General features: G+C 44.2%; 2 protein-coding genes and 1 non-coding gene across 4 annotated transcripts; 1 reads left to right on the top strand and 2 right to left on the bottom strand.

Annotated features, from left to right (window-relative positions):
* Positions 1–17,928: 17,928 nt before the first annotated feature.
* On the bottom strand, positions 17,929–18,010 carry TRNAS-AGA (transfer RNA serine (anticodon AGA)). Its single transcript has one exon. It is a non-coding gene; the product is annotated as a tRNA-Ser (tRNA).
* A 44-nt stretch (positions 18,011–18,054) lies between these two features.
* Positions 18,055–20,738, top strand: LOC127332560 (uncharacterized). Its single transcript, XM_051358868.2, has 4 exons — positions 18,055–18,221; positions 18,314–18,367; positions 18,469–18,520; positions 20,393–20,738. The coding sequence occupies exons 1-4, from the start codon at positions 18,118–18,120 to the stop codon at positions 20,609–20,611; spliced, it is 429 nt and encodes a 142-aa protein (XP_051214828.1). The 5' UTR covers positions 18,055–18,117; the 3' UTR covers positions 20,612–20,738.
* A 1,485-nt stretch (positions 20,739–22,223) lies between these two features.
* LOC127332561 (phosphatidylinositol N-acetylglucosaminyltransferase subunit A) lies at positions 22,224–27,069 on the bottom strand. Of its 2 annotated transcripts, XM_051358870.2 has the most exons (9): positions 26,773–27,069; positions 25,835–25,969; positions 24,968–25,540; positions 24,337–24,491; positions 23,551–23,641; positions 23,338–23,454; positions 23,098–23,201; positions 22,756–22,846; positions 22,224–22,677 (listed from the first exon to the last, which is right to left on the bottom strand). In XM_051358870.2, exons 2-9 carry the CDS (start codon positions 25,955–25,957, stop codon positions 22,585–22,587), a joined length of 1,347 nt encoding a protein of 448 aa, XP_051214830.1. In that variant the 5' UTR covers positions 25,958–25,969; positions 26,773–27,069; the 3' UTR covers positions 22,224–22,584. The 2 variants fall into 2 exon arrangements, with proteins under 2 accessions (XP_051214830.1, XP_051214831.1); XM_051358871.2 differs by lacking the exon at positions 25,835–25,969 and having other exon boundaries at positions 26,773–27,068.
* Between the last annotated feature and the right edge of the window lie 552 nt (positions 27,070–27,621).

Raw genomic sequence — 27,621 nt, 5'->3', positions numbered from 1 at the left:
ATGGGTGGAGTGGTGGTTGAGAAGCAGTGAGAGGTGGGGAGTCTGGTGGTGTGCTTGGATTGCTCAGAGGAGCTCTCCTTTTATAGCATTGCTTGAGTGCTGCGGGGCAGGGTGGCGGTCGACCATGGCGCGGCACTTCCGGTGGCTGGTCGAGCTAGGCGAGGGTGTAGCGGTGTTCTACGTGTCCAGGCGAGGCGAATGGCGGCGACAGCTTGGTCGGGGAGGGCCTGGTTGTGTCGCATTGCTTCCAGGTCTGTCGCGCCCGCGGCGGAGCAGGGTCTCCTTCTCCGGCGGCGGTGGGTGCGGGTCGTGGTCGAGGCGTTGTCTGGCGGCGTCCAGGTGTCATGGTGATGCTCAAGGCGTCGAGAGCGGGTCCAGGGCGAGAGCGAGGTGGTGGCGCGGCGCGTGTACTGTGACGTCCGCGCGCATGTCCATGCGCAACGTCATCGGCATGGTGAGCGCGTCCAGGGCGCGCGTCGTCCGGCATGTGTCGTCATTCTCCTCGACAACGGCGGGTTTAGGCGGCGCTAGGGTGGTGTGCTGGTGCGGTTTGGCAACGTGGCCACGGCCAGGGAAGAAGAAAGGGAGGGGAGAGCTCGACGTGTGTGGCATGGCCGGCATGGCCATGCCCTAGCTTTCCCTCTCTCTCCCTAGCATGCTATTTGACATTAATTTGGTTTAAGGGGACCAGGGGACCATGTAGCTTTGATTTGGAGTAGATTAGGTTGTGTAGATCACTATTTGCAATAGTTGCAAATAGTGCCCGATTTTGTAAATTGCAAAAATATCCAAATTTGAAAATATTCAAATGGTGAAAGTATTTGAAATGTAAGTGTTTAGATAAGTTGTATTTGACCAGAGAGGATTTGAGGTGGTGGTGGAATTTTTAGGATTCAAGAATTGGCAAAAATGGCTAAGTGGAGAATGTTGCATATGTGAAAAAGTTGTGACTTTGGATGAGCATTGCTCATGATCAAAGATGATTTTGGCATGGTGATCTTTACCAAAGTTGTTCACCTTGATGTTGACTTTGAAATGGTGCAAAGAGTTAGCAAGATTTGGTTTGGGAAAATTGAATGGCAAGGGCTCAAAGTAGTGATCAGACTATAATTGTCAATTTTGACCATTATCATATGTGAGCTAGTTTTGTGTTTGAAATTCATTTGAATTGTGATTCTTTGATTCCAAAAGTTGTAATAAGTGTTTAAAAACATTATTCAACTAATGGTGAAGACCATATAGGTCTAGGGTCAAAATTTATAAAAATGCCATAGGGCATATGTTAGGGTTTTTAGGGTTTTTCATTTAGTGGAATTTCTTCCTCTTTGATTTATTTGGTTGGTGATCTTAATATGATCACATTAGGGTTTTAGAGCATATCACATACAAGTAATAACAATCATCATGGCATATCAATCAAATGCACAAGTCCTATGCATGGTACTATATGCACTTTGAAAAGTTTTTGTTGGTTTGAAATTTTGCTCTCTGGAATTCTCTAACTTTCTTTTTATTGAAATTTGGGGTGTTACAAACCCTTCCCCCTTACAAAAGATCTCGTCCCGAGATCGAAAAGAAAGTTAGGTACTAAAGAGATCTGGGTACTCCTTCCTCATGAAGTCTTCGCGTTCCCATGTGGCTTCATCCTCAGTATGATTGCTCCATTGTATCTTCAGAAACTTGATGCTTCGGGTGCGGGTGGTTCGGTAAGCTTCTTCCAGAATGCGAATCGGCACTTCACGGTAAGTCAGATCCTTGTTGATATCCACCGATCGGTGATCGATGTTCTTGAACACTTCGGTCTTCTCGGGGATTTCAAGGCACTTCCGGAGGAGTGAGATGTGAAACACGTCGTGCACAGCCGACATTTCTTCCGGTAGCTCCAGTTGATAGGATACTTCACCTCGGCGGCTGAGGACTTTGAAAGCTCCGACATATCGGGGTGCAAGCTTTCCTTTCAGTTGAAACCTTTGCATTCCTTTCAAGGGGGATACCTTGAGATAGACGAAGTCTCCTATCTCAAAGGTCATCTCCCGACGTCTCTTGTCAGCGTAGCTCTTCTGTCTCGATTGCGCCATCTTGAGGTACTCGCGGATCTTGTGTACTTTCTCTTCGGCTTCACGAAGAACATCTGGGCCAAAAACTTGGCTCTCTCCGACTTCCGACCAGTTCAGAGGGGTACGGCATTTCCTTCCGTACAAGGCTTCAAAGGGGGCCATCTGTAGGCTGGCTTGATAGCTATTGTTGTAAGAGAATTCTGCGTAAGGTAGGCAGTCTTCCCACTTGGATCCGTATTCCAGTACACATGCTCTAAGCATGTCCTCCAGTATCTGGTTTACTCTCTCAGTCTGTCCGTCGGTCTGAGGGTGATAGGCGGTGCTGAAATTCAGACGGGTTCCTAGTCCTTCGTGCACTTTCTGCCAGAACCTTGAGGTGAACTATGATCCTCTATCTGACACTATCGATTTCAGGGTTCCGTGCAGGACGACTATTCTAGAGATGTAAAGTTCGGCTAACTTTGGCCTTGATAGGTGGTTTTGACGGCGATGAAATGGGCGACTTTGGTCAATCTATCGACAACTACCCATATTGAATCATTGCCTTTGCTGGATTTGGGCAGTCCGGTGATAAAGTCCATTCCTACGGAGTCCCATTTCCATTCCGGAATCTGGAGGGGTTGTAACAGTCCGGCGGGTCGTTGATGTTCTGCCTTGACTCTCTGACAGATGTCACACTTGGCGATATAGCTACCGATCTCTCTCTTCATTCCGTGCCACTAGAATTGTTCCTTCAAGTCTTGGTACATCTTGGTACCTCCGGGGTGGATTGAATATAGGGTGTCATGGGCTTCTTGCAGGATGACTTGTTTCAAGTCAGAGTCCGATGGTACGCAGAGACGTTCTTTGTACCAAAGAACTCCGGCTTCGTCTACGGTGAATCCGGGGGCTTTTCCTGCAGCGATCTGTTTCTTGATTCCGTCAATGCTAGCGTTGTCTTTCTGGGCTTCCTTGATCTGGCTAACCAAGGTGGGTTGTAGTTCTATGCTGGCTAGGAATCCTTCACTAACAAGTTCAAGTCTGAACTGTTCAAACTCTTGATGCAAGCTGGGCTGTTCAGTTGCGAGCATGGAGTTCAACTGACATGGCAGTCGACTCAAAGCATCCGCTACCACATTGGCCTTGCCGGGGTGGTAGTGAATCTCCATGTCGTAATCCTTGATCAGTTCGATCCATCGGCGTTGTCTCATGTTTAGCTCCTTCTGGGTGAATATATATTTGAGGCTTTTGTGGTCGGAGTAGATCTCGCATCGGTTACCCATGAGGTAATGACGCCAAACTTTCAAGGCTAAGACCACGGATGCAAGCTCGAGGTCATGGGTTGGGTAGTTCTGTTCATGTTGCTTGAGTTGTCTTGAAAGGTAAGATACAACCTTGCCTTCTTGCATAAGCACGCATCCAAGTCCAGTCTTGGAGGCGTCGCAATATACGTCAAAGGGCTTTGCGATATCTGGCATGATCAGGATTGGGGCTGTTGTCAGTCTACTCTTGAGTTGTTGAAAGCTTTCTTCGCATTTGTCGGTCCACTCAAACTTTCTGTCCTTTTTCAGCAGTTGGGTCATTGGTCGAGCGACGCTCGAAAAACCTTCTACAAATCTGCGGTAATATCCGGCTAATCCAAGAAAAGCGCGGACCTCGGTTTGTGTGGTTGGGGCTTGCCATTCCATAACAGTTTTGATTTTGGCGGGATCTACGGCAATTCCTCCTGCAGACAAGATGTGTCCCAGGAATCCAACTTCTTCCAGCCAAAACTCACACTTGCTAAACTTGGCATACAACTTGTGCTGTCTAAGGGTTTCTAGGACAATCTCCAAATGCTGTTCATGTTCCTCTTCGGACTTGGAGTAGACGAGAATGTCATCGATGAAAACAATGACAAACTTGTCCAAAAAGTTCATGAAGATCTTATTCATGAGATTCATGAAATAAGCAGGGGCATTGGTCAGTCCAAACGACATGACGTTGTACTCATACAACCCATATCTGGTGGTAAAGGCAGTTTTCGGAATGTCGGTGGCTCGGATCTTCAGCTGATGATATCCAGTTCTAAGATCTATCTTGGAGAAAACTCTGGATCCTGTGAGTTGATCAAACAAGTCTTCTATCTTGGGTAGGGGGTATTTGTTTTTGATGGTGACATCGTTAAGCTTACGATAGTCCGTACATAAACGATTTGCACCATCCTTCTTGTCCACAAACAAGACGGGTGATCTCCAGGGGGATGCACTCGGTCTAATCAGACCTTTGGCCAACATGTCATCTATTTGCTTCTTCAGCTCCACAAGCTCGGTTGCGTTCATGCTGTAAGCTCTCTGGGCTATGGGTCCAGTTCCGGGGATTAACTCGATGATAAACTCGATATCCCTATCTGGGGGCATACCGGGTAGATCATCCGGAAACACATCAGGGTAGCGACAAACGACCCTGATTTGATCCAGAGTTGGCTTGGATACACTTTGGTTGCAGGTGAATTTTCTGGGTAGTTTTTCAGAGACGTGCTCTACTACGATACCGGTGCTGCTAGTCATGGTTATGGCCTTCTTGGCACAGTCTATCAATCCATTGTGTTTTGACATCCAGTCCATTCCTAGGACAACTTCCAAACCTTTGGTTCCAAGTATGATTAGATTTGCAAAGAAATCTACATCATGGATTTTGATTGGTACATTTTTGCAAAATTTTCTAGCTTTGGTGGTTGATCCGGGGATTTGAACTATCATAACATGCTTCAAGCTGAGGGGTTGAATTTTACTTGTTGATGCAAAGTCTTCGGTGACAAAAGAATGAGATGCTCCGGAATCAAACAACACTCTGGCAGGGATGTGGTTGACAGAAAACATACCCAGTACAACATCTGGTGCTTCCTGGGCTTCTTCAGTGTTCATGTGGTAGAGGCGGCCGTTGCGGTTATTGGGGTTGTTGGGGGCGAACTTCTTGCCGGTGGAGACACGGCGTTGCTGCTGAGCAGGTGCAGTGGTGTTGCCGGCGAGCTTGGCAAGACGCTTGGGACACTCGTTGGAGTAGCGCCCCACTACACCACACTCATAACAAGTGATAGTGGTCTTGTCCTGCTTGTTCGCAACGGGCACGGCATTGCTTCCGGTTCTGGGAGCGGTGTTGGTGTTGTTGTTGTGGTTGTTAGGGGCTCGGGGTGGAGCGCGGTTGTAGTTGTTGTTGTTGTAGTTGTTGTTGTAGCCTCCTAGCTTGGAGTTTCCTCCACTCCGGTTCTGATAACCGGGGCGAGAGTTCTGCATCTGGGGTTTGTTGTTTCTCGGAATAAAACCTCCGCTTGAGCTAGGGCGAAACTTCTGGGGGTGGCTTGATCCACTCTGATTCGCCATGCGGCGCTTGCGGTTCTCATTGGCTTGGTTTAACTTGCCCTCCATCTGGATGGCGGAGTCGACAAGGGCTTCAAGGTCGGCGAAGGGGATGTTGACGAGGACAGTCTGCATCTCATCATGCAGTCCGTTCAGGAATCTCTCCTTCCTCTTCTCAACGGTGTCGGTCTCATCAGGGGCATACCTCGACAGTGTGAGAAACTTGTCGCGGTATTCAACCACCGTCATGCGACCTTGTTTCAGCTCACGGAATTCATCCCTCATCTTCTTGATAAGACCCGGGGGTACATGGTACTTGCTGAACTTGAGTTTGAAATCCTCCCAAGTCATGAACTGTCCTCCGTTCATGGCACGGGTGCTTGTCCACCAAGCGCGGGCTGGTCCAGCGAGATAGTGAGTGGCGAACAAAACTTTCTCGTTGGCCTCCACTCCGGCTACCTCCAGATTGTTCTCCATAGTCTGGAGCCAATCGTTGGCGTAGAGGGGCTCCTCGGTCTTGCTAAACACCGGGGGATTGGTGTTTTGGAAGTTCTTGAGCTTGGATCCGGGGTGGTCATGATTTCCATGGCCTTGGTTGGCGATGTTCTGCAAGGCGACAAGGTTGGCTTGGCGTTCGGCTCTTTCGGTTTCCCTGTCGGCAAGCATGGTCTGCAGCAGTTGCAACATCGCGTCGTTGGTGCGATTTGGAGGGGCCATCTGAAGATATAGAAGATCATGAGATAAGAGGGAACATTCTATGGTTCATTTTGGTTAAGTTTGAAAACAGTTTGAAAACAGTTTGAAAACTTGTAATCTTTTCATGACAAACATAACATTCATTCATTCATTCAACACATAGTACAAACTAGCACACACATACTCCGATGGTTTTAAGAACCATTCTCATGCTACGATACAAGGGACGGGATACAACTCACACCTACATAAGTGAGACTAGTGCAACTACTCCTCATCCTCGACATCGATCGGGACGTAGTCGTCGGGTCCTGCCTCCAGGAACTCGTAGTCCTCCTCCTCGGTGTTCTCGTCCTCCTCAAAGTCGTTGTCGTCGCTCAGGAAGGCGTCTCCTCCCTGAATGTCGATGCCTCCATCGTCATCCTCCAGCTGACGAATCTGATCCTCCTGGGCCTTGACAGTGGCCTCAAGTGACGCGATCCGGGCGCGAAGGCGACGAATCATAGCGTCCTTCTTGGCACGCTGCTGGCGAAGGCTCTTGCGGTCGTTTGTGAGTAGCTTGATTGCCTCACCCTGCTCGGTGATGTGAGCATGGGTCTGGTTCGCGTAAGCGCGAGTGGCGTCGAGGTCCCTCTGAGTCTGGTAGAGCATGAAGTCCAGGTGCTCAGCATGGTGCCTCAACTCCGGGTGCGGCTGCAGCTCCATGGGCACTCCTGCGGCATCACGCCTCACAAGGTGGGCGTAGCGAGAGGTGAGGATGCGCACCACGTTCTGTCCACAGAGGCGCGCAACTGCCTCCTGAAGGCCACGTGTGAGTCCGTCGAGCCAGTTGCTCTCGCGGAAGGAGAAGAGGATCCTCTCCGAGGTGGGAGGCTCCATCTTGCCCCTCAAGTCGGCAGTGATCACCCACTGCAACTCTCCTCCAGGCGTGTCGTCCAGCTGAACCCCGTGGAACTCGGGGTGTGGGCGCCCAAGGAAGTCAGAGACGGCGTTGAGGTCGTGCTCGAAGATCAAGCTCCCTCCGTTTCCAAGCTGGTAAAACTTGGTGTTGATGGGTTCATTCGGCTCCATCTGAAAGAGAGTTGGATGAGTAAGTTAGAGAGTGCAAAGTGTGGCCAAATTTTAAGTTGATTCAAATAAGATAGAACATGATTCACCACATTTTGGCAAAGTCTCAAAGACAAGAGTGTAAGTAGGTTTTCACAAATATCTTCTTCATTTGATTTCAAAGTTAAGTTTTTCAGAACGCCCATTCTAACTAAGGTCTTCTAAGGTCAAACACTGGCTCTGATACCAACTTGTCAACACCCGGATTTTTAAGTCCGAATGCCTATTATGTCATACATCGCAATCCCAGGAATATTGTTGTTGCGAGGCATAATAGTTATGTATCACAGTGATCATTCATTACAAACCATAAGTCTTACAAACTTGGAATCACTTGATCCATATTACATGAATAGTTGATCTATCGATCAACGAACAAACACAAGTTCATAGTTCAACATAGCGGAAGCGTAAGATACAAGGACTCTCTAGTCCACAGGCCAACGCTTGACGTCGGAAGGCGCTTAGTTGTCGTAGGCGTCCTGCTGGTCATCTCCTAGTTCATCTTCATACTCTGGCCATTTGAATAGCCAGGGACAAAGCCGTGAGTACTTTAAGTACTCGCAAACTAATACTAATGTAAGTGCTGGACATTCTAGTATGGTTTGCTAAGCTCTAGTTTATTTGCATAAAGCTAGTTTTAGTTCACAAAGTTTGAGAAAAAGCTTATTCAAGTGCTAACTACCTCAAGTGGGAACATTAGTGTCATTCCCACCATTCAAGAGGTGATTTCAATTCAATTCACTACAAGTCATTTCACCATCCTCTTTCAACATCATTTTCAAAGATATGACATCGAAAACTGTATGGCCTTTCCAATCGTCCGTAACCGTGGATGCGGCTATTCGAATAGGTTTACACTCTGCAGAGGTTGCACACTTGTGCCACAACATTTGATTTCATCCGTCGGGATTACCCCGAATCATCGTAACACAGTACGCGGATCATCAACCATAACCTTTCACTTACAAATCCTAGTATGAGCACCTCTCCCCATGAGCTTGGCCTCCCAGTGAAGACCAACTGTCAACCTGGGAACTGCACAGGGCTTGGCCGTACAATTCACCTCAACTTCACATCATTTCTCAACAACGGAGGCAGCCTCAAGCGTAACCCCTATGACGTGTGTTCAGAGGGAACCCATACTAAGACGCATAAACTTCCAGTTAAGCCCTACCCATAATCAGGTATTGTGGGGGTACTTAATAATTGGAAAGGTATCGCATTCAAACCAACATCATTGTTTATCAAAAAATCACCATCTTCTCTTGGTCATATTCACCTTCAAAAATCATTCAATGGAATGTATCTTCATTCCAAGGTTTCAAATTCATTCCAAAGTCACATTGTTCCCATCTAGAGTAGTCAGGTTTTATTCCATTAGCACTAGCTCTAAATCATGAGGGGTGCTATCTTGCTTTGCTTGGAAGAGACTAACTTCACTACTCTAGTAACCAACTTGTACTTTGACCAAAGTTAACAATAGAAGTAACTCATTTAGAAAACAAGTAAAACTTATAAAGTAAAAGCTTGGGATAGGCTTATGTAAGAAAAGAGAAGAATCATGGTGCCTTGCCCCAAGGGGGCTTTGCACTTTGCAAAAATATTAGCTTGCCTTGGTAGTTCTCAAACTGTTCCTCCTCCTCCTCTTGGTAGCAACCTTCTTCTTCGGCGTACTCTCCGGTGCTACTGTCTAAATTTGAATACGAGTATAATTACTCACTAATTCAATGGCTATTCCACACATCACATATAAACACACAAACTATTCTATGCACACAAATAATCTACTTAGGGTGCATGGGTGGTGTTATTTGAATAGAATTCACTTCTTTGCTATTAATATGTAAATGGTAGTTTCCATAGGGTTCTTGAGAAATAATTTCCTCTCATTGAAATCTTCTTAAGATTTAATTTCTCCAACAATCATACATGAACTCATATTGACCTAAGTCAAATGTTCACCATCATCATTTGGAGAAATGATTTAAATGAGGTAGATCACCTCATATCATTTAATATCACTACATATGATTTAAATCTCAAGTAATTCATATAAGAGAGTTTGGGACCAGGGGTCCAAACATCCCATGAATTCATGTGAGACAAGTTTAAATGAAGTATAAGACTCCACATAATTTACTTTAATAGTTTTGGACAATATCAACTAATTAAACTAGTCAAATGGTCCATTAATTAAACTATGGCATGATCATGCAAAGTGACCACACCATTTTATTGTATAAACAATTAGTGTAAGTCAAATGTGAGCTATTAGAGTTGGAAATAACTTAATATCTATTTTGGTTGATTTTTAATAATTATTTGAATAGGGAAAAGTCCCTGCCTTGTTATTTTTATCACATTAATTCTACAAAGCATCTGGTCATGGGACCAGTGGCATGTTGTAGATAATTTCTCTAGCTTTCCAACAATATAACGTTCATTGAATTTGGTTTAGCCAATTTGAATCTATTGAATTTCAAAGTGGAGGCAGTATTCAAATTATTTGGAATTAATTAAACCTAGTTTGAATTAAAAGGCCGGCGGGAAAAGCTAACTGGGCCCAAAGGTTTAAAAACGGCCCAAGGCCAGCCCAGCCACGGTCCAGTGCCGCGCGGGCTGCCTGACAGCGGGGGCCACCCGTCAGTGGGTGTTTAAACCCGAAACGGTATGGGCGAAGCTGGGGCGTAGGATTAGATCGAGATCTAACGGCCGTGGTTCATCGTCCCGCCGGCGAGAGGGGAGTTCACCGGCGGCTCAGGTAGGGGGTCGGCGGGCTAACCAGTGCTCCAGCGAGGGATGGCAGTGTGCTTGGAGTAGATGTGGACAACGGCGAAGCGGCTGGTAGCAGTGGCGGAGCTCGAGGTGGTCTGGTTCACCAGCGATTGCTGCAGGGCTTCCGCGGCGGCGATCTTGCGATTGAGCTTGCTCCGGCGAGGATTCGATGGGTGGAGTGGTGGTTGAGAAGCAGTGAGAGGTGGGGAGTCTGGTGGTGTGCTTGGATTGCTCAGGGGAGCTCTCCTTTTATAGCGTTGCTTGAGTGCTGCGGGGCAGGGTGGCGGTCGACCATGGCGCGGCGCTTCCGGTGGCTGGTCGAGCTAGGCGAGGGTGTAGCGGTGTTCTACGTGTCCAGGCGAGGCGAATGGCGGCGACAGCTTGGTCGGGGAGGGCCTGGTTGTGTCGCATTGCTTCCAGGTCTGTCGCGCCCGCGGCGGAGCAGGGTCTCCTTCTCCGGCGGCGGTGGGTGCGGGTCGTGGTTGAGGCGTTGTCTGGCGGCGTCCAGTTGTCATGGTGATGCTCAAGGCGTCGAGAGCGAGTCCAGGGCGAGAGCGAGGTGGTGGCGCGGCGCGTGTACTGTGACGTCCGCGCGCATGTCCATGCGCGACGTCATCGGCATGGTGAGCGCGTCCAGGGCGCGCGTCGTCCGGCGTGTGTCGTCGTTCTCCTCGACAACGGTGGGTGTAGGCGGCGCTAGGGTGGTGTGCTGGTGCGGTTTGGCAAGGTGGCCACGGCCAGGGAAGAAGAAAGGGAGGGGAGAGCTCGACGTGTGTGGCATGGCCGGCATGGCCATGCCCTAGCTTTCCCTCTCTCTCCCTAGCATGCTATTTGACATTAATTTGGTTTAAGGGGACCAGGGGACCATGTAGCTTTGATTTGGAGTAGATTAGGTTGTGTAGATCACTATTTGCAATAGTTGCAAATAGTGCCCGATTTTGTAAATTGCAAAAATATCCAAATTTGAAAATATTCAAATGGTGAAAGTATTTGAAATGTAAGTGTTTAGATAAGTTGTATTTGACCAGAGAGGATTTGAGGTGGTGGTGGAATTTTTAGGATTCAAGAATTGGCAAAAATGGCTAAGTGGAGAATGTTGCATATGTGAAAAAGTTGTGACTTTGGATGAGCATTGCTCATGATCAAAGATGATTTTGGCATGGTGATCTTTACCAAAGTTGTTCACCTTGATGTTGACTTTGAAATGGTGCAAAGAGTTAGCAAGAATTGGTTTGGGAAAATTGAATGGCAAGGGCTCAAAGTAGTGATCAGACTGTAATTGTCAATTTTGACCATTATCATATGTGAGCTAGTTTTGTGTTTGAAATTCATTTGAATTGTGATTCTTTGATTCCAAAAGTTGTAATAAGTGTTTAAAAACATTATTCAACTAATGGTGAAGACCATATAGGTCTAGGGTCAAAATTTATAAAAATGACATAGGGCATATGTTAGGGTTTTTAGGGTTTTTCATTTAGTGGAATTTCTTCCTCTTTGATTTATTTGGTTGGTGATCTTAATATGATCACATTAGGGTTTTAGAGCATATCACATACAAGTAATAACAATCATCATGGCATATCAATCAAATGCACAAGTCCTATGCATGGTACTATATGCACTTTGAAAAGTTTTTGTTGGTTTGAAATTTTGCTCTCTGGAATTCTCTAACTTTCTTTTTATTGAAATTTGGGGTGTTACAAAATCCGCGGTAACCAAGAGCTGCTGATACCATATGATGAGGTCTAAGACCCCGTGTGTGGCCCGATCTCGCGGATTGACTTCGAAACCAAGGGGAGAGATGGGAGAACGCGAGGAACACGAAGAACACGACGAACACGAGGAACTCCGAGACTCACGCACGCACACCAACCCGATACACCCGATGCTTACCTCCGTGGCTCGATGGACCACGCCAATAGAATCTCCGAGGAAGAGGCACATGGCAGAATTCCCGGAGAGAGATTGGGGTTGGAGAGGAAGAGCTTGGTGAGGGAGAAAGAGTAACTTGTACTAGAATCTCACTCAACAAGATCAAAGTCAACAACCAAGGTGCCTTGATTACAGAGGGATGATACCCAAGGGAGACTAAGCTCAAAGGTAGGTTTGAGTTCAAAACAAGTCTAAAGGGTAAAGGAGGGGTCCAGGCTACTTATATAGGCACACATGGCCAGCAAGGGCGAACAGGTACGCGAATGGATAAGTTAAGGCAGTTTGGTGGGTCATTCCCGTCAGATCCGGTTTGGGTCCGGTCTGACCGGGCCTGTGACCGGGCTGTCCGGTCATGGGTCCGGTCGACCGGGCGAAAACTGGAAATCTGCGAAGAATCCGGTCCGGGGTCCGGTCGTCGTCCGGTACGAGGGAGCTGGGCCGGTTTGCGCCCGGTTGACCGGGCCTGTGACCGGGGCGTCCGGTTGTGGGTCCGGTCTGACCGGGCCCTGGACCGGCTAGCGTCCGTCTCTTCCTTGGAGCGCTTCGAGCGACGACGGCTTCGGCTTCATGATCATCTCCATGTCCAGCTGCTTCTCTCCCTCCCTTGACCTTGGCGTCTCCTCCTCTCCGGGGTCTTGATGCGCCTTGTACCTAATGACACATAGCACGTCGGCATGAGGTAGCAATCCATCCAAAGGGGTACCAAGATCAAGGGTGGTGAGGAGCGAGTTCACCTCATCACGTAGAGCTTTGACTCGGGCTCGTGTCATCGGTCCACTTGGGGGACTTGTTGGTCTTGGTGTAGCGACGTCGGTGAGCGGGGCTACATCACCCTTTGTGACACTTGGTTAAAACATGTGCATTGCGATGATAATCCAGGTAATCCGAGCTAATTAGGACAAGGTGCGGGCACTATTAGTATACTATGCATGAGGCTTGCAACTTGTAAGATATAATTTACATAACACATATGCTTTATTACTACCGTTGACAAAATTGTTTCTTGTTTTCAAAATCAAAGCTCTAGCACAAATATAGCAATCGATGCTTTCCTCTTTGAAAGACCTTTCTTTTACTTTTATTGTTGAGTCGGTTCACCTATCTCTCTCCACCTCAAGAAGCAAACACTTGTGTGAACTGTGCATTGATTCCTACATACTTGCATATTGCACTTGTTATATTACTTTGCATTGACAATTATCCATGAGATATACATGTTACAAGTTGAAAGCAACCGCTGAAACTTAATCTTCCTTTGTGTTGCTTCAATACCTCTACTATGAATTATTGCTTTATGAGTTAACTCTTATGCAAGACTTATTGATGCTTGTTTTGAAGTACTATTCATGAAAAGTTTTTGCTTTATGATTCATTTGTTTACTCATGTCATTTACATTGTTTTGATCGCTGCATTCATTACATATGCTTACAATAGTATGATCAAGGTTATGATGGCATGTCACTCCAGAAATTATCTTTGTTATCGTTTACCTGCTCGGGACGAGCAGAAACTAAGCTTGGGGATGCTGATACGTCTCCGACGTATCGATAATTTCTTATGTTCCATGCCACATTATTGATGATATCTACATGTTTTATGCATACTTTATGTCATATTTATGCATTTTCCGGCACTAACCTATTAACGAGATGCCGAAGAGCCGATTCTTGTGTTTGCTGTTTTTGGTTTCAGAAATCCTAGTAAGGAAATATTCTCGGAATTGGACGAAATCAACGCCCAGTGGCCTATTTTCACACGAAGCTTCCAGAAGACCGGAGAGCTAACGAAGTGGGGCCACGAGGCGGCGCCACAGTAGGGCGGCGCGGCTCAAGCCCTGGCCGCGCCACCCTAGCGTGTGGGCCCCTCGTGACTCTCCCGACTCTGCCCTTCCGCCTACAAATAGCCTTCGTCGCGAAACCCCCAGTACCGAGAGCCACAATACGGAAAACCTTCCAGAGACGCCGCCGCCGCCAATCCCATCTCGGGGGATTCAGGAGATCGCCTTCGGCACCCTGCCGGAGAGGGGATTCATCTCCCGGAGGACTCTACACTGCCATGGTCGCCTCCGGAGTGATGAGTGAGTAGTTCACCCCTGGACTATGGGTCCATAGCAGTAGCTAGATGGTTGTCTTCTCCTTATGTGCTTCATTGTCGGATCTTGTGAGCTGCCGAACATGATCAAGATCATCTATCTGTAATGCTATATGTTGTGTTTGTTGGGATCCGATGGATAGAGAATACTATGTTATGTTGATTATCAATTTATATCTATGTGTTGTTTATGATCTTGCATGCTCTCCGTTATTAGTATAGGCTCTGGCCAAGTTTTTGCTAGTAACTCCAAGAGGGGGTATTTATGCTCGATAGTGGGTTCATGTCTCCGTGAATCTGGGGGAGTGACAGAAACCTCTAAGGTTATGGATGTACTGTTGCCACTAGGGATAAAACATTGATGCTATGTCCGAGGATGTAGTTATTGATTACATTACGCACCATACTTAATGCAATTGTCTGTTGTTTTCAACTTAATACTGGAAGGGGTTCGGATGATAACCTGAAGGTGGACTTTTTAGGCATAGATGCATGCTGGATAGCGGTCTATGTACTTTGTCGTAATGCCCAATTAAATCTCACAATACTCATCATATCATGTATGTGCATGGTCATGCCCTCTCTATTTGTCAATTGCCCAACTGTAATTTGTTCACCCAACATGCTATTTATCTTATGGGAGAGACACCTCTAGTGAACTGTGGACCCCGGTCCTATTCTTGTACATCGAATACAATCTACTGCAATTGTTCTACTGTTTTCTGCAAACAATCATCATCCACACTATACATCTAATCCTTTGTTACAGCAAGCCGGTGAGATTGACAACCTCACTGTTTCGTTGGGGCAAAGTACTTTGGTTGTGTTGTGCAGGTTCCATGTTGGCGCCGGAATCCATGGTGTTGCGCCGCACTACATCTCGCCGCCATCAACCTTCAACGTGCTTCTTGGCTCCTACTGGTTCGATAAACCTTGGTTTCATACTGAGGGAAAACTTGCCGCTGTACGCATCACACCTTCCTCTTGGGGTTCCCAACGGACGCGTGCTGTACGCGTATCAGTGATCTCCGGAGACTTCTTGTCCCACGTGTGTAAACGTGATGGCGTGTGCACCATGTGGCTCTCTTAGGCTATATTTCATAGAATACTTGTTCACTGAATTATGATTTGAGTTGGGTGTCTCTATGAAATTGTGGTGTGTTAGTACCTCCTATGAATGCTCAAAGTGACGGAGTGGGGTGTTCATTAGTACTTGGAAATACATCTTTAAGGTTTGCTTTTGCAGCTCTACACGGTGAATTAGTGTTCATTATCCAACATGAGAGTAGTTCAGAGTAGCATAGTGAAGTGCTTATATTTATATTCCTTTATGATATCATTGTTGAGAGTGACCACTAGTGAAAGTATGGTACCTAGACCTTGTTTCCAAGCATCGAATCACCGTTTATTTACTGTTTTACTGGATGTTTACTTACTGCCATATTTATTTCAGATTGTTATTACCACTCATATTCATCCATATCACTTGCATTTTACTATCTCTTCGCCAAACTAGTGCACCTATACATCTGACAAGTGTATTGGATGTGTTGGGGACAGAAGAGACTTCTTGTATCGTAATTGCAGGGTTGCTTGAGAGGGTTATCTTTGACCTCTACCTCCCTGAGTTCGATAAACCTTGGGTGATCCACTTAAGGGAAACTTGTTGCTGTTCTACAAATCTCTGCACTTGGAGGCCCAACACTGTCTACAAGAATAGAAGCGTGCGTAGACATCATGTGTGCATAGCCTTTACATAAAGTGTGTGCATAGCCATTACAAAATTTCTTGGTAGACACAAGGCATCGCAACGGTAACACGATGTGGAGTAACGATCACAAGATGCAAAGTGCTTTGGAGCTATGGTTAGTGGAACAGTAACCTTAGTGGTTAGTCCTGATATTTTGAGGTTATCCTCAATGTGGAGGTTGTCCTCTCTAGGTCATGAAGACACAACTGCGCTTCAAGCATCAGCAGATAGACATGAAGCATTGATCCCAACATAGGTTAGATCTATCATGCACTCGTGCTTCAACCATGTGTGCAAAATAGTGCTTCAAGATATTAAGCTTATTCTCACACTTCATGAGATTTCAGGGGTTTTTGAATATGTTATGTATATTTGGTGTATAGGTTTACATGAGCACTTCACAATAGGATAAGGATGATGATTTCAAAGAACGAGAAATTTCCTCATGATAGCAAAGTTGTTCATGTGACTCAAAGCTATAAAATAAACTACTTCACCTCAAGGCTGAAAGAGTCTCCACGTGTAGTTTTGGTAATTAATTACAAACCCTATGGAAAAGGTAACATCAACACTATAAGTGTTATGACTCTCACTATTGGAAATTTTGTGATACCACTTCCTCTCCAAAGCCTGAATATGATATAGCGATGATTGTTCTATTTCAATCAGGGTAGAGGTAATACAAACTATTTCCTTTCTATCATAATCAATAAATCATTCACCCATTATTATCAAAGGTATAATGAGATTTGATCGACCTTATTAGTAATTTGATGAAAATAGATTGGAGATGATGTTTACTTTTGTTCATCATTGTTTTAGCCATCATTTAGGTCTTAATCTAAATAACAATAAAAATAATAAAGTGTTAATAATTATTTTATTCCATCTTCAAAACTACTGAAATTGAATTCTGGAAATCCTATAGAGAAAATAGCCTGAATATTTTCGCATGTCATTTTTTACATAAAAAGGGGCCAACAAAAAAAAGGGGTGCTTAGGGGACCCACTAGGGGCCATGCAAGAGGGTGTGGTGCGGGCATGTACACAAGCCAACCGCACCACCAACCCTTGTGGGGCCCATATGAGGCTCCAAGGATTGGGCTAGTGCCTATTTGCTCTGTCCTCCTCTCAAACCCGACAAAGTATTTTTTGTGAGAAAATATCGTGTCTCTTTGGCCATCCACCTACCCTAGACCGTTCTACAAATTTGTCCATCCATTCTTTGATTTTCTTTGGAGAGATTGCTCCTCCGTATGTAACTCCTTCACCCCTCTAATTTGTTTTGAAAATAATGGATCGTGCTATGATACATTTACTACAGAGGTGACTACTATGATGCTGATGAGTGTATGTATGCAATTTTTACTTGCTACATGTCGTATTTAATTCCTTCTTGAAATAGGCTTTCGCCCTGCTATATTGATATACCAACCACACGGTACAACTGCTAGGGCCTCGGCTCAAGCACGCCCAAACAAAACCGAATAGAAAAAAAATGAATGTCAACAACATCAAATCGATGAAAACGACGATGACCCACCACCGTTGCGCCCTCCAGAGAATTCCCACCACGATTTTCGCACTTCGAAGGACCACATACCAAAGAATATCTTTAGGAAGGGATGCGACTACGACGCTGCCGCCTAGACTAGTCCTAGGATTTCCCTGGTACGCAAAGGGGTGTGGGGAAGGGTACATCCGGCGCCCTTCAAGAAGGAAAGGCGGCTCCCACGGGAGTCAGTGCGTCGCTGTTTAATTCTAGCAAGATCTCGCCATGGAGAAGGACAAGAACATAGTGAATGCATTCTTACGAAGAACTAGGCACTCAGGGAAGAAAGTTGACCTTTGCTATAAAGAAAATAAAGATTTGCAAGATAGGATTAAATACGAGAATGGAGATCTTCCCTTATACAACACCAAGTGGCAAGATCACAAGCCCCACACCACTCCTTGTCGGTCCGATGGGAGAGATAAGCGAACACCGGCTATTACAAGAAAGTGGATAGGCAACAACAAGATTTATTCTAAAGATAATAAAGAGAAAGTGGTATTGGTTGTAAAAGAAAACCACCTAAAAAATACGAATGGCAGGTCAAAAAAAGAAGAAATAGAGGTACACAAGTTTGTTGAGCGAAAAAGATTTCACAGCCGAAGGCTCTTCAATCATCAGTTACAACGAATAAAAATATCAAAAAGCGTGGTCGGCAGGATTCGAACCTGCGCGGGCAAAGCCCACATGATTTCTAGTCATGCCCGATAACCACTCCGGCACGACCACGATGTGTATTTTACGCTGTTTTGTTCTTTTAGTACGCACCTTCAATCTTGCAGTCTGCTAAGAAGGCAAAGCCATTCACTGCGGAAAACATCTCCGCATCTGAGGACATGGCGGCGGCGGCAGAGGCCTCCTCCTCCAACTCCAGTCCGCCGCGTTCTGACCTCCACCGGCGCAAGCGCCGCCTAGTCTTCGACCGCCGCTACGGATGGATGTACGTGTACACAGAATTTCTCCGTCTCTCGCCTGGTTCTGCTCCCTCGGCCCTTTGTCTCACCCGCTCGTTTGCTTTCTTCACCACCGCAGCTTCGATGAGTGGACGGACCCCGCTGTTTCCGCCCTCTCCGGTGGCAGGGGAATGTTAGCACACTACGCTGGCCTTATTTCGGAGTTCTGAAATTTGTTCCGCAATGTTTCGGTTCCCCACGTGTGCTGATTCTCTGCCCACTCATGTGTTTCAGGTTCTGCATACTCCCCATGGCGCAAGCGCTGATGAACGCGGCTGCATCTTCGGTAAGCAACTTTTGTCGAGTTTGAATTATAAGTTTGTTTAGTTGCTTGCTCAAGTTGGGCTTTCATAAGATTTACCATGTGATCACCTGATTGAATTGTTTTCGGATGGATCATGGATCTTGTCTGTAATTATTTACTTGACTTGATAGTTCGTACGTGTTTGTAACTGTGGTTATTAGCAGTTTCTTGTTTGGTATTTACACTCGACTTTTGATTTGGGTTTCAAGATTTTATGCATGTGTGTTGCTGCCAGAATATTTTGTATACCATTTGAAACTCACAATGTTAGATTTAGCATATACTATATGCACAAGAGATGAACCTATGTACCCTCATGAACATTCTAGTGATATGCCGAATTAACTATTGTCTTTCCTATTGTTTGGGACAAAAGCAGGTTGTCCAGTTATATTGCACATATACGTAAAGTAAGCTAACTATATCTGCTACTCCGTAGTAAAATAACTTGCTTCATAGGTAATGTTGTATCTACCAATCCCTCAAAAGATGTAATAGTCATCAATGTAGTTTCCATACTCTTTTGCTCCTCATATTGTTCTGATGCGGCAGACTAATGGATGGTGGCATTAAAAGAAGGTCAATGTTATGTAGGGCTGGGTAGTCAGCATTTGATGATATTAGGAGATAATTGGTGAACATACATATTTAAGAATTTTATAAATTCTATCAGTACTATTTGAAATAAGATACTAGTCTTTACCCTCGTTTTTTCATAACAAAAACACCAAAGGACTCGATAATTTCAGTTCAGTTTCTTCTGAGGTTAAAAGTACTGTTACTTTGGTGGTTGTTCTGAAATGCTCAAGATTACATGATCTGTTTTCATCTTGGGGAAGTGTAATCTTGAACTTAACTCTTGTCATGGTTTAGTTTTCACCCCTGTCCGAACACCATTTTATTTGCACCCCCATCTATCAAAACCATCCATATTAGGTCTCCATGCTAGTTCATTCATGGTTTTTGTGTTGTGGCATGCTATTTGTCTGTTAGTCAGCATATATGTGGTGAATCAGTAAACGAGCATTATGTAGTAAGCAAATTGGGTATTCGGGTCCACTTCTCAGCATCTCTTTTCTATCTGTCTCCCTGCTCATTGTGTTATGGCCACACATTGCAAAGGTATTGGGAGTATAAGGTGGATACTAAATGCTGTTCAAATTCAGGGTGCAAATAATTCGTGTTAATGGTTGACCGACGAAAAGTAGACCCTTCTCATTAATCTTGTATTTCTTGGATCAATTATTACCATGTACATATATTTTGAACTATCCTACCCTAGACGAAAAGTACAGCTTGTTTGGTTGCTCCTTAGTCAGCACATGCTTTTCAAGCCTTTTGTTTTTAACAGACACAATTTGTTGATGAAAAAACAAAATGGGCATCTGTTACTTTCATTGAATGTTTCTAGTTAATCATAGAATTTTGTATCAGTAGAACTTCTAGTACTCATGTCTTTAATCAACTGACTGTATACGTTGCCCTGTTGATATCTGAATGACACTTTTGTTGTCAGATTATGGTACATGTTTGTACTTTATATCATTCTTATGTAAAGTTGTACTCATATTTCTATGACTGTTGAAGTTTGATAAGACCATTAATGCCATCACCTGTGTAGAGCACATCTTGTCATTGCTTCAGAATAATTATCAACAGTATTTTTGTCACATATGATAACACTGAAGCACATAACTTTCACATGTGTAGCCAATAATAGTTCAATTTAATATGCCATTTCTTAAGGTTATCCGCAGCAAGGCCTTCTTGTCAGTTTTTCAAATACCCCTGTACTGAAACTTACCACCCACAGCACCCAGTATCTAATTACTGCAGTTTATGTTTCTTCCACAGGTTGACCATGCAGCAGATGCAATTAGCACAGCTCTTAAACGCCCTGAATGTTTTTCCCCACTAGCATATCTCCCTCACCTAAAATCGCAAAGGGACCGACGGACTTGGTTCCACGAGCTTGAACATTCTGGAGTCATAGCTGATGCCAAGTTAGTTCCACGTAGAACTCTTTGTGCCTTTGAATGTATCAGCACCGATTGCGATTTGTTGACAAGGTAGTATAATATTATGTAAGCAAAGTATGGAAAAATGCACAAGCCAGTTCTCTTGACGAAACATTAGTGGCTTCCTAACAATATCCGAAAGATATCTTGCTTTTGGTAAAATCTTGAATTGTTAGCTCGAATGGGTCTGGCCTTCTGTAGTTGATTTTTATTACTTTTGTACATCTTCTCTCATATTGATCTTCTCGCCATTCTCGTTATAAGTTGCTTTTGTTGAGCTACAGGGATGCACACATAATTTTTTTCAAGAGGCTACACATGTGCCTCTAAACTATTGATATGTCGAGCTACTTTGTTTAGTTGATTTTAAAATAAATCCCACATGGGGTTCCCTAACTCACGATAGGGCATGAAGGGTCCTGCTCGCTTTATCCGTATTTACCTGGTCTATGTATTTAGTTTGGTATAATTCTCGGTATACAGGTTAGTATTTACTTGTTGTACATGTGAGCATGTGCTTTACTTACTAGAATGCATGTGGGACTGGCTGCTGTTTGCAAGTGTTGTCATACATGTGAGATGATCAGCTTCGAATTTCTGGATTTTGTGCAATTACTTGCGTTTCAGCATCTGAATATTATTGGCTAATGGCCAGCTGACTTTGAGAAGAACCTGGCTGCTCCTGTTTCCTTAACTAGCCATATAAACAAGCCTGGCGAGACCAAAGATATAAGGGTCCAATATCTAACATTAGGGATGCAGAGGGCACCCAATCTGCCCTGCTTCACAGTCAAAATCGGTTAAATTAGTTGTAGCATCTTTAAGCAAATTAATTTAGGTTGAACTAGCACATACTTTCGCGGGCTTATGCGGAACATCCGCTTGCAACCGTAGGCCACTAGCATATCTCTAGCATGGTCACAACCACGAAAGCTCAAGGTCCACACATAATCCTGATATCCAGTTATCCACCTTTGGTTGAGGTTTTTTGTTTGTTTGTGAAAAGACACCCAAAGGGCATCTCACATCTTACATCTATCAAGAAAAACAGAAGATACAAGCTACGGACAACAAGACGCAAAATGATCAATAACAAACAGAATTACACAGAGATTTCCGGGTTTTGGAACAGAATGAGATTTCCAATAACCTGACGGTTCCTAGATATGTTGGCCGCCCCTGTCAGCCAAAATTCAGAGCAAAGCAATCTTTACAATTTTCTGGTAAATCTCTACAAATTTTGAAATCCAATATTTGTTGTCTGTTGAGCCACCAATCCAATATCAAAATTCGTCTCTAGAAGCAGCTGGCCTCTGAGGCACAACACAAGAAACAGTTAGATGAATTACTGCTGGACATGGAGGGTGACGGCGTGGCGCCACCATCCGTGATCCTGCCATCCTGGATTTGCATTTTCCACCACCTATGATCCCATATTTGCATTTTACATAGCTTATACAGGAATGTCATCAAGATACAGATACGTCAGTCAGATGTGCCTCACACTATCAAACATGACAGCGACCATAATGTCCTAATTCATAAAACAGCACAGTGATCGTATATATCTAATTGCAATGTTTTTTTTGTTGTTGCGCTGGCTTGCCAATCAAGATCTAGCAACCCGGTAAATAACAATAATGTAATAGCTGTAAAGATTAAGGAAGTGAAAAATGAATAATGCAATCTGAGATAAAAAATCTTGCGCACCCGCATTCCAGCAAGTACATGTGTTTAGATTGATACTATAATTAATCTGGACCATACAGGCATCACATTCGGTGCCACTAGTACAATCGCCACTAGCTTTATGCAAAACATTTGGTGTGACGAAGTGATTTCATATTTCAGACAACTTTGCTCTCAGCACTCTCTTACGTCAAAGACCTATTCTCTTTCAGTCACTACAGGACCAGGAAACATTCAAAGAAATTCCAGAGTGGAAGCCGGCCTAAAATGATGGTTCGACCTATATGATCCAAGCCATAAATGCCATCTACTGAATGGTTCCAAAATCGCAGTCTAACTTCAATTCCCTTGCGCTTCACACTTGTCATCTACTGAATCTAGATGAATGTCTAGTGGCCCTATATCTGGGACTGCTTCAATACCTTCAGCAGGCTGAGATGGAGAGAAACCCTGTTATCGTTTTGTCAATATCCACAAAATGAAAAAAAAAAGTATGGGTAGAAAAATTACCTGCATGAATTCTAGGAGGCACCACACAAGGTAATTTATGACCATAACAAGGCAAAACAGTTTGCCTGCCCAAGCTCCACATGTGAGGTACCTGCACCATTACAGAAACACAACATTTGTGACTTCCTTTCAAGTTTGGAGTTGCAAAAACGCACACTTTGACTAGTAGAACCAACCATTCTATGAAATACAGAAAATGAAGAATTAGCACTTTGACAGCAAACAACGACAATATATTTAACAACATGTTATTATCAAAAGGAAATACACTGTTTCAGTTACAGCTACTTTTCTGAAATGACAGAAGATGAGTTTACAGTCCGTGTTCTGCCTTATACTCACCGGGGAAGACGGTCTAGCAAATCTGTGTTTGAGGACTGCATTGCACGATCATACACAATCTCGGTTCTTTTGGCCACATCATCCCAACTATATAGTTTTTTCATCTGCCGCACATTAGATATGAATAAGCACGCAAGAACTTGCATATAAAGTTTCTACTAAAGGAGAAGCTGATACAGAATTCCCATTTCTGACAGGGGTCCAATGCAGACTAAGGTCAGTGTATAGAATGAAACTCACCCGAAGATGCATAATTTGGGGATCTATGCCAGGAAGTATGTTGATAGCTTTCCTGACAGCGCGTACCATATCTTCTGGATCTGGTTCTGCAAGTACTATCATGTCATCTGGTAGAACCTGAAAAAAGAGTCATTTGTAGGGAACTGCAAATTGTCCAACTAGCTAAAACTTGTTATCTGCGAAAGAAAAACTTTTAACTTGTAAAGGACATACCTCTGGAACCCCTCCGACTCTAGTGCTTACTGTCAGCAGTCCACAGCTTGCTGCTTCAAGAATGGCTATGCAAAATGCTTCTGTAAGCGAACTACAATAGCGAAGGTTAAGTTTCAGTATTGGTACGGTAAATTACACTCTGCACAACTGCCATAAACAAGGTTAACTTATCCACCTTATAGTTTCCCATTAAATTTAGGATCAATTTAAGTAAAAGTAAAAGAAACCAAAATTCTCTTTTCTTTCTGTTTGCACTAAATCTATCTATAAAATATACTCTCTCTATCCATCTATAAAACATACCAATATTAGGAGTATATTCGTTGTAATAACATTTTATATTATGGGATGGAGGGAGTACTTCATAATTCCACAAGAAATATTCCCACAACATTCGTTTGTTCAAAGGATTCAATAGTCTGGTACAAGAATGACCAAGTGTAGAAAAGATCCACCGGTTCCAAAGTAGCTCAAAATATCTGTATCATGAATGCTAAGCATTTGAAACATTCAAATGCAGTAATTTTAGCTACCGCTTTAAATGGCAGTGATCATTGCTGCACAAGCCCTGTTTTTTCATAATTTAATGGACCAGTTTAGTAAAAGAAATTTCCATTGTTCGCTATAAAAACTGACAGTTGGAACCTACCTGACAAGACTGCTGCAACACACCACAGTATCATACAATATTCAAGGGCAAAGTATAAATACAGTAAGAACAGAAAAAGGCACATCTACAATAACAGAAACTATTGAAACACAAAAGATCAAAAATCAAAAAGCTACCTGTTTAGAAATATATGACCAGATATCAGAACAGATCGTACTTGAGCATGAGGTACAGCCCCTAACATCTCAACTCTGTCCTGAAGAGAAAACTTCTCCCTCATCTCTTCAAGTCGCACACGTTTTGGACCATCACCTCCGACGATAAATCGAACCTGACAAATCCATAGATTCATTAACTGATGGAACTCAATCGGCTTTACTAAATGCAAAATAATATAGAGTAAGAAAGCAAGCATTGTTCAAGAATTCGGCCGAATCACCGATTAAATGGCCAGTTAATCGCTACCCAGTGGCTCACTGAGTAGCCGATAAATGCTGATTACCCGATTAATCAACCGATTAACTGGCGAATTGACCGATTAATCGCTATTCAGTGGCCGAGCGAGCCGTTACCAGTTAACGAATTCCTGAACAATGATGCAAGATGACAGCATAAGAACCAAAACATCTATGAAGCTGAACTGTAAGGCAATTTATTGTGCGGATCAAACCAGAAAGGATGACAGCGATAAAAACAGTATGTTTATGTTCTAGACTAAGAATTTCTTTGGCCTTAGTGCATATATGTAGGTAAGCCTCTCTTATTTCATGTACAGCTCATACAAAGAGTCCCATAGTTAAAACCTACCTTCGGAAATAGACGGCATACTTCTGGAATGACTTCAACAAGAAGGTCAGCACCTTTTCGATATACTAATCTACTTATCACGACAATAATGATTTCATCACAGCATAAGCGGTTGGGGGAGGGAGTAAACATTGCAGTATCCACTGCGTTGGGAACCATGAAAACCTTTTCTGGAGATATCCCAGACCTCAAGACAGTGTTCTCTTTGCTTGTGTGAGACACACATATGGCCTGATCAATATCTGCAAGAGTAAACTGCAGCACCTTATTCATGTGAATGCTTCCAACATCAGCAAAACCATAAAGCGAGTGGTCTGTGAAGACAACTTTGTACCCCATCGTTCTAGCATGCATCAATGCTTCATGGCACAGTGTTGAAAAGGCCTGATGTCCATGCACAACAGAAATCTTCTCACGGATAAGAATGGTCCTTATAATTGGAAATGTCATGAATAGTGTAGGCAGTGTATTCTGCATCAGGAATGGCCTCCATGGCACATAATAAACCTTCAAGCCGCCAGTAACATATCGTACTCCAGAACGGCTTCCATATGCATGTGTCATGACAACAACCTATAGAATGACACAATGAATTTGTTCAAATGTTTACACAGAAATTAGTATCATAAGTTAATTTGCAGTTTGTGCAAACTTATGCTCGCTGTGTTCATTAGAAGGTAAGATCATGAAAGGAGTACATCCTCAAACAGAAACTCAGTATACGCGCATATTCCACAAATCCACTACAAATAATGCGTTTATGGGTAGACCGCAAACTGAAGAGAGTGGACGAATCAAAGGCATATCCACTAGCTTTGAACTGTAAGTGAACAGAGCATGATAGTAAAAAGTTTATTCGGAAAAAACCTTATGGCCAAGCTTAAGCAGGCATTGCGATAGATAATAGATGTGGCTTTCCACACCACCAAAGTTTGGGAAGAAAAAGTCAGACACCATCAAAATCCTGTGCTTTCTGCTTTGCCCATTCATGGTGGGCGAAATCTGAAATAACAAAAACCAGATATCATATGATGTAATATAACCGATTAAATAATGAAAAAGAGACTCCAAACAAAGCAAGCTAGTAAACTTCAAATCAAACTCGCATTATCGAAATTGATAATTGGTGCTCATAAGAAAGAGTTGAAATGTATTAATTTGGAAGAGCCACGTCAAATAAGGAGACGAATCATGTGAATCTATCATCCGTAAACATGCTCCAGAATACATATATACACCAACAAATCTATACATACATGGATGTATTATTTCACATGGGAATGGAATGTGCTAAACAAGAAGAGTAAGTTGACTCATGCCTGCCAGAACATATCTCCGTCCGTCGAGATAAATCTGTATCAGTAAGAAAAAAAACCTGTCTGGTTCTATTTTAACTACTACCATATAATGGCAGATAGAATAAGCAACAAAATACTAGTTTAGCACGGAAGGGTATGCTATCACTGCACAATTTCTTCCTCTGCCTGACCATCTGTGCTAGGAAAATTCGTTTACTACCTACAAGGCTCCAATCCATAACAAGTATGTAAATCTGGCTATAAGAATTCAGACCTGAAAAACAAGCAAGCCGCAGACCTGGGTTCATTTTTTTCAGTTCATAGACTCATAAGAAAGCATCCTAGGATAAATTCCCATTATCACTACTACTAATCTATACATGAAAATAAGTGATACAAACAGAATAAGGTTCAAACAAAAGATTTTTCATATACATTCGTGCATACATAAAATAAGCAATTTTGAGAATTCCGGAGGCTGCCAAACTGAAGGTGAGATGGTCTTACCTTGTGGGATAGCGGAGCCCGCTATCTGGGTACTGAGCCGGCGAGTGGAGAGCGTCGGGGAGGATCTAGGTGAGGAGTTCCGGCGCAACGGGAGGTGGCCCGCGGAGGGAGGGCAGGTAGCGGTGGGACGTGAGATCGAGGAGCGCGAGGGAGGGAGGGCGTCGGAGTTGGGCGAATCTACCGTACTTGCACCCTGGACACATGCCAGGCTCTGCGGCAGCCGCCTGCAGAGTTCGCCGGAGCTCTCGTACGCGAGAGAGAGACAGTGAGACGAACCGAGATCGTGTGCCTTGGCCGCCGTTTTGTCAGGATCGCCTCCTGACGCCAGGTGACAGACGACCCCTTCTTCAGTTATCCAACGGTTCAGGTGGCCAGGCGAAGGATCCAACGGTTGAGAGCGTCCGAGTTTAAACTGTGTTAATTCCCGCATTAATCTTGTTTAAGCTTTGTAAGGGCTGTACTTTAAACTAAGCGTGGTCCTGATCTATGTTATAAAGAGCAGGAGTGGGAGGATGGGAGGCACGATATGAATGAACCCTAAATTTCGTATTCGCTGTTATCTTCTTTCGCATGGCTGCGCCGCTGGAGCGCTAGCTTCTTCCTCCTCCCTTCCCCAAACTCTAGTGAGTGAGCTCGGATCCTGACAAGGTGGTATCAGAGCGTACGGCTCTCGGACCATGGGCTAGCAGCGGCGAAGCCCTCCCTCCCACCCTCAAACACCACCGGCGGCATCTTCTTCGTGGCCATGGCTGGCTGGCCCAGATCCAGGACCTCCTCCCGATCTCGCAACTCGTCGCAGGAGCGAAGCAACGACGATCCACCGGTCATCGGATCGGCTTCCACAAAGGA

Source organism: Lolium perenne, chromosome 4 (genome assembly GCF_019359855.2).
Source record: "Lolium perenne isolate Kyuss_39 chromosome 4, Kyuss_2.0, whole genome shotgun sequence".
Lineage (NCBI taxonomy): Eukaryota > Viridiplantae > Streptophyta > Magnoliopsida > Poales > Poaceae > Lolium > Lolium perenne.
The sequence above is the reverse complement of the archived record's forward strand: the minus strand, read 5'-3'. Positions and strand labels throughout refer to the sequence as shown.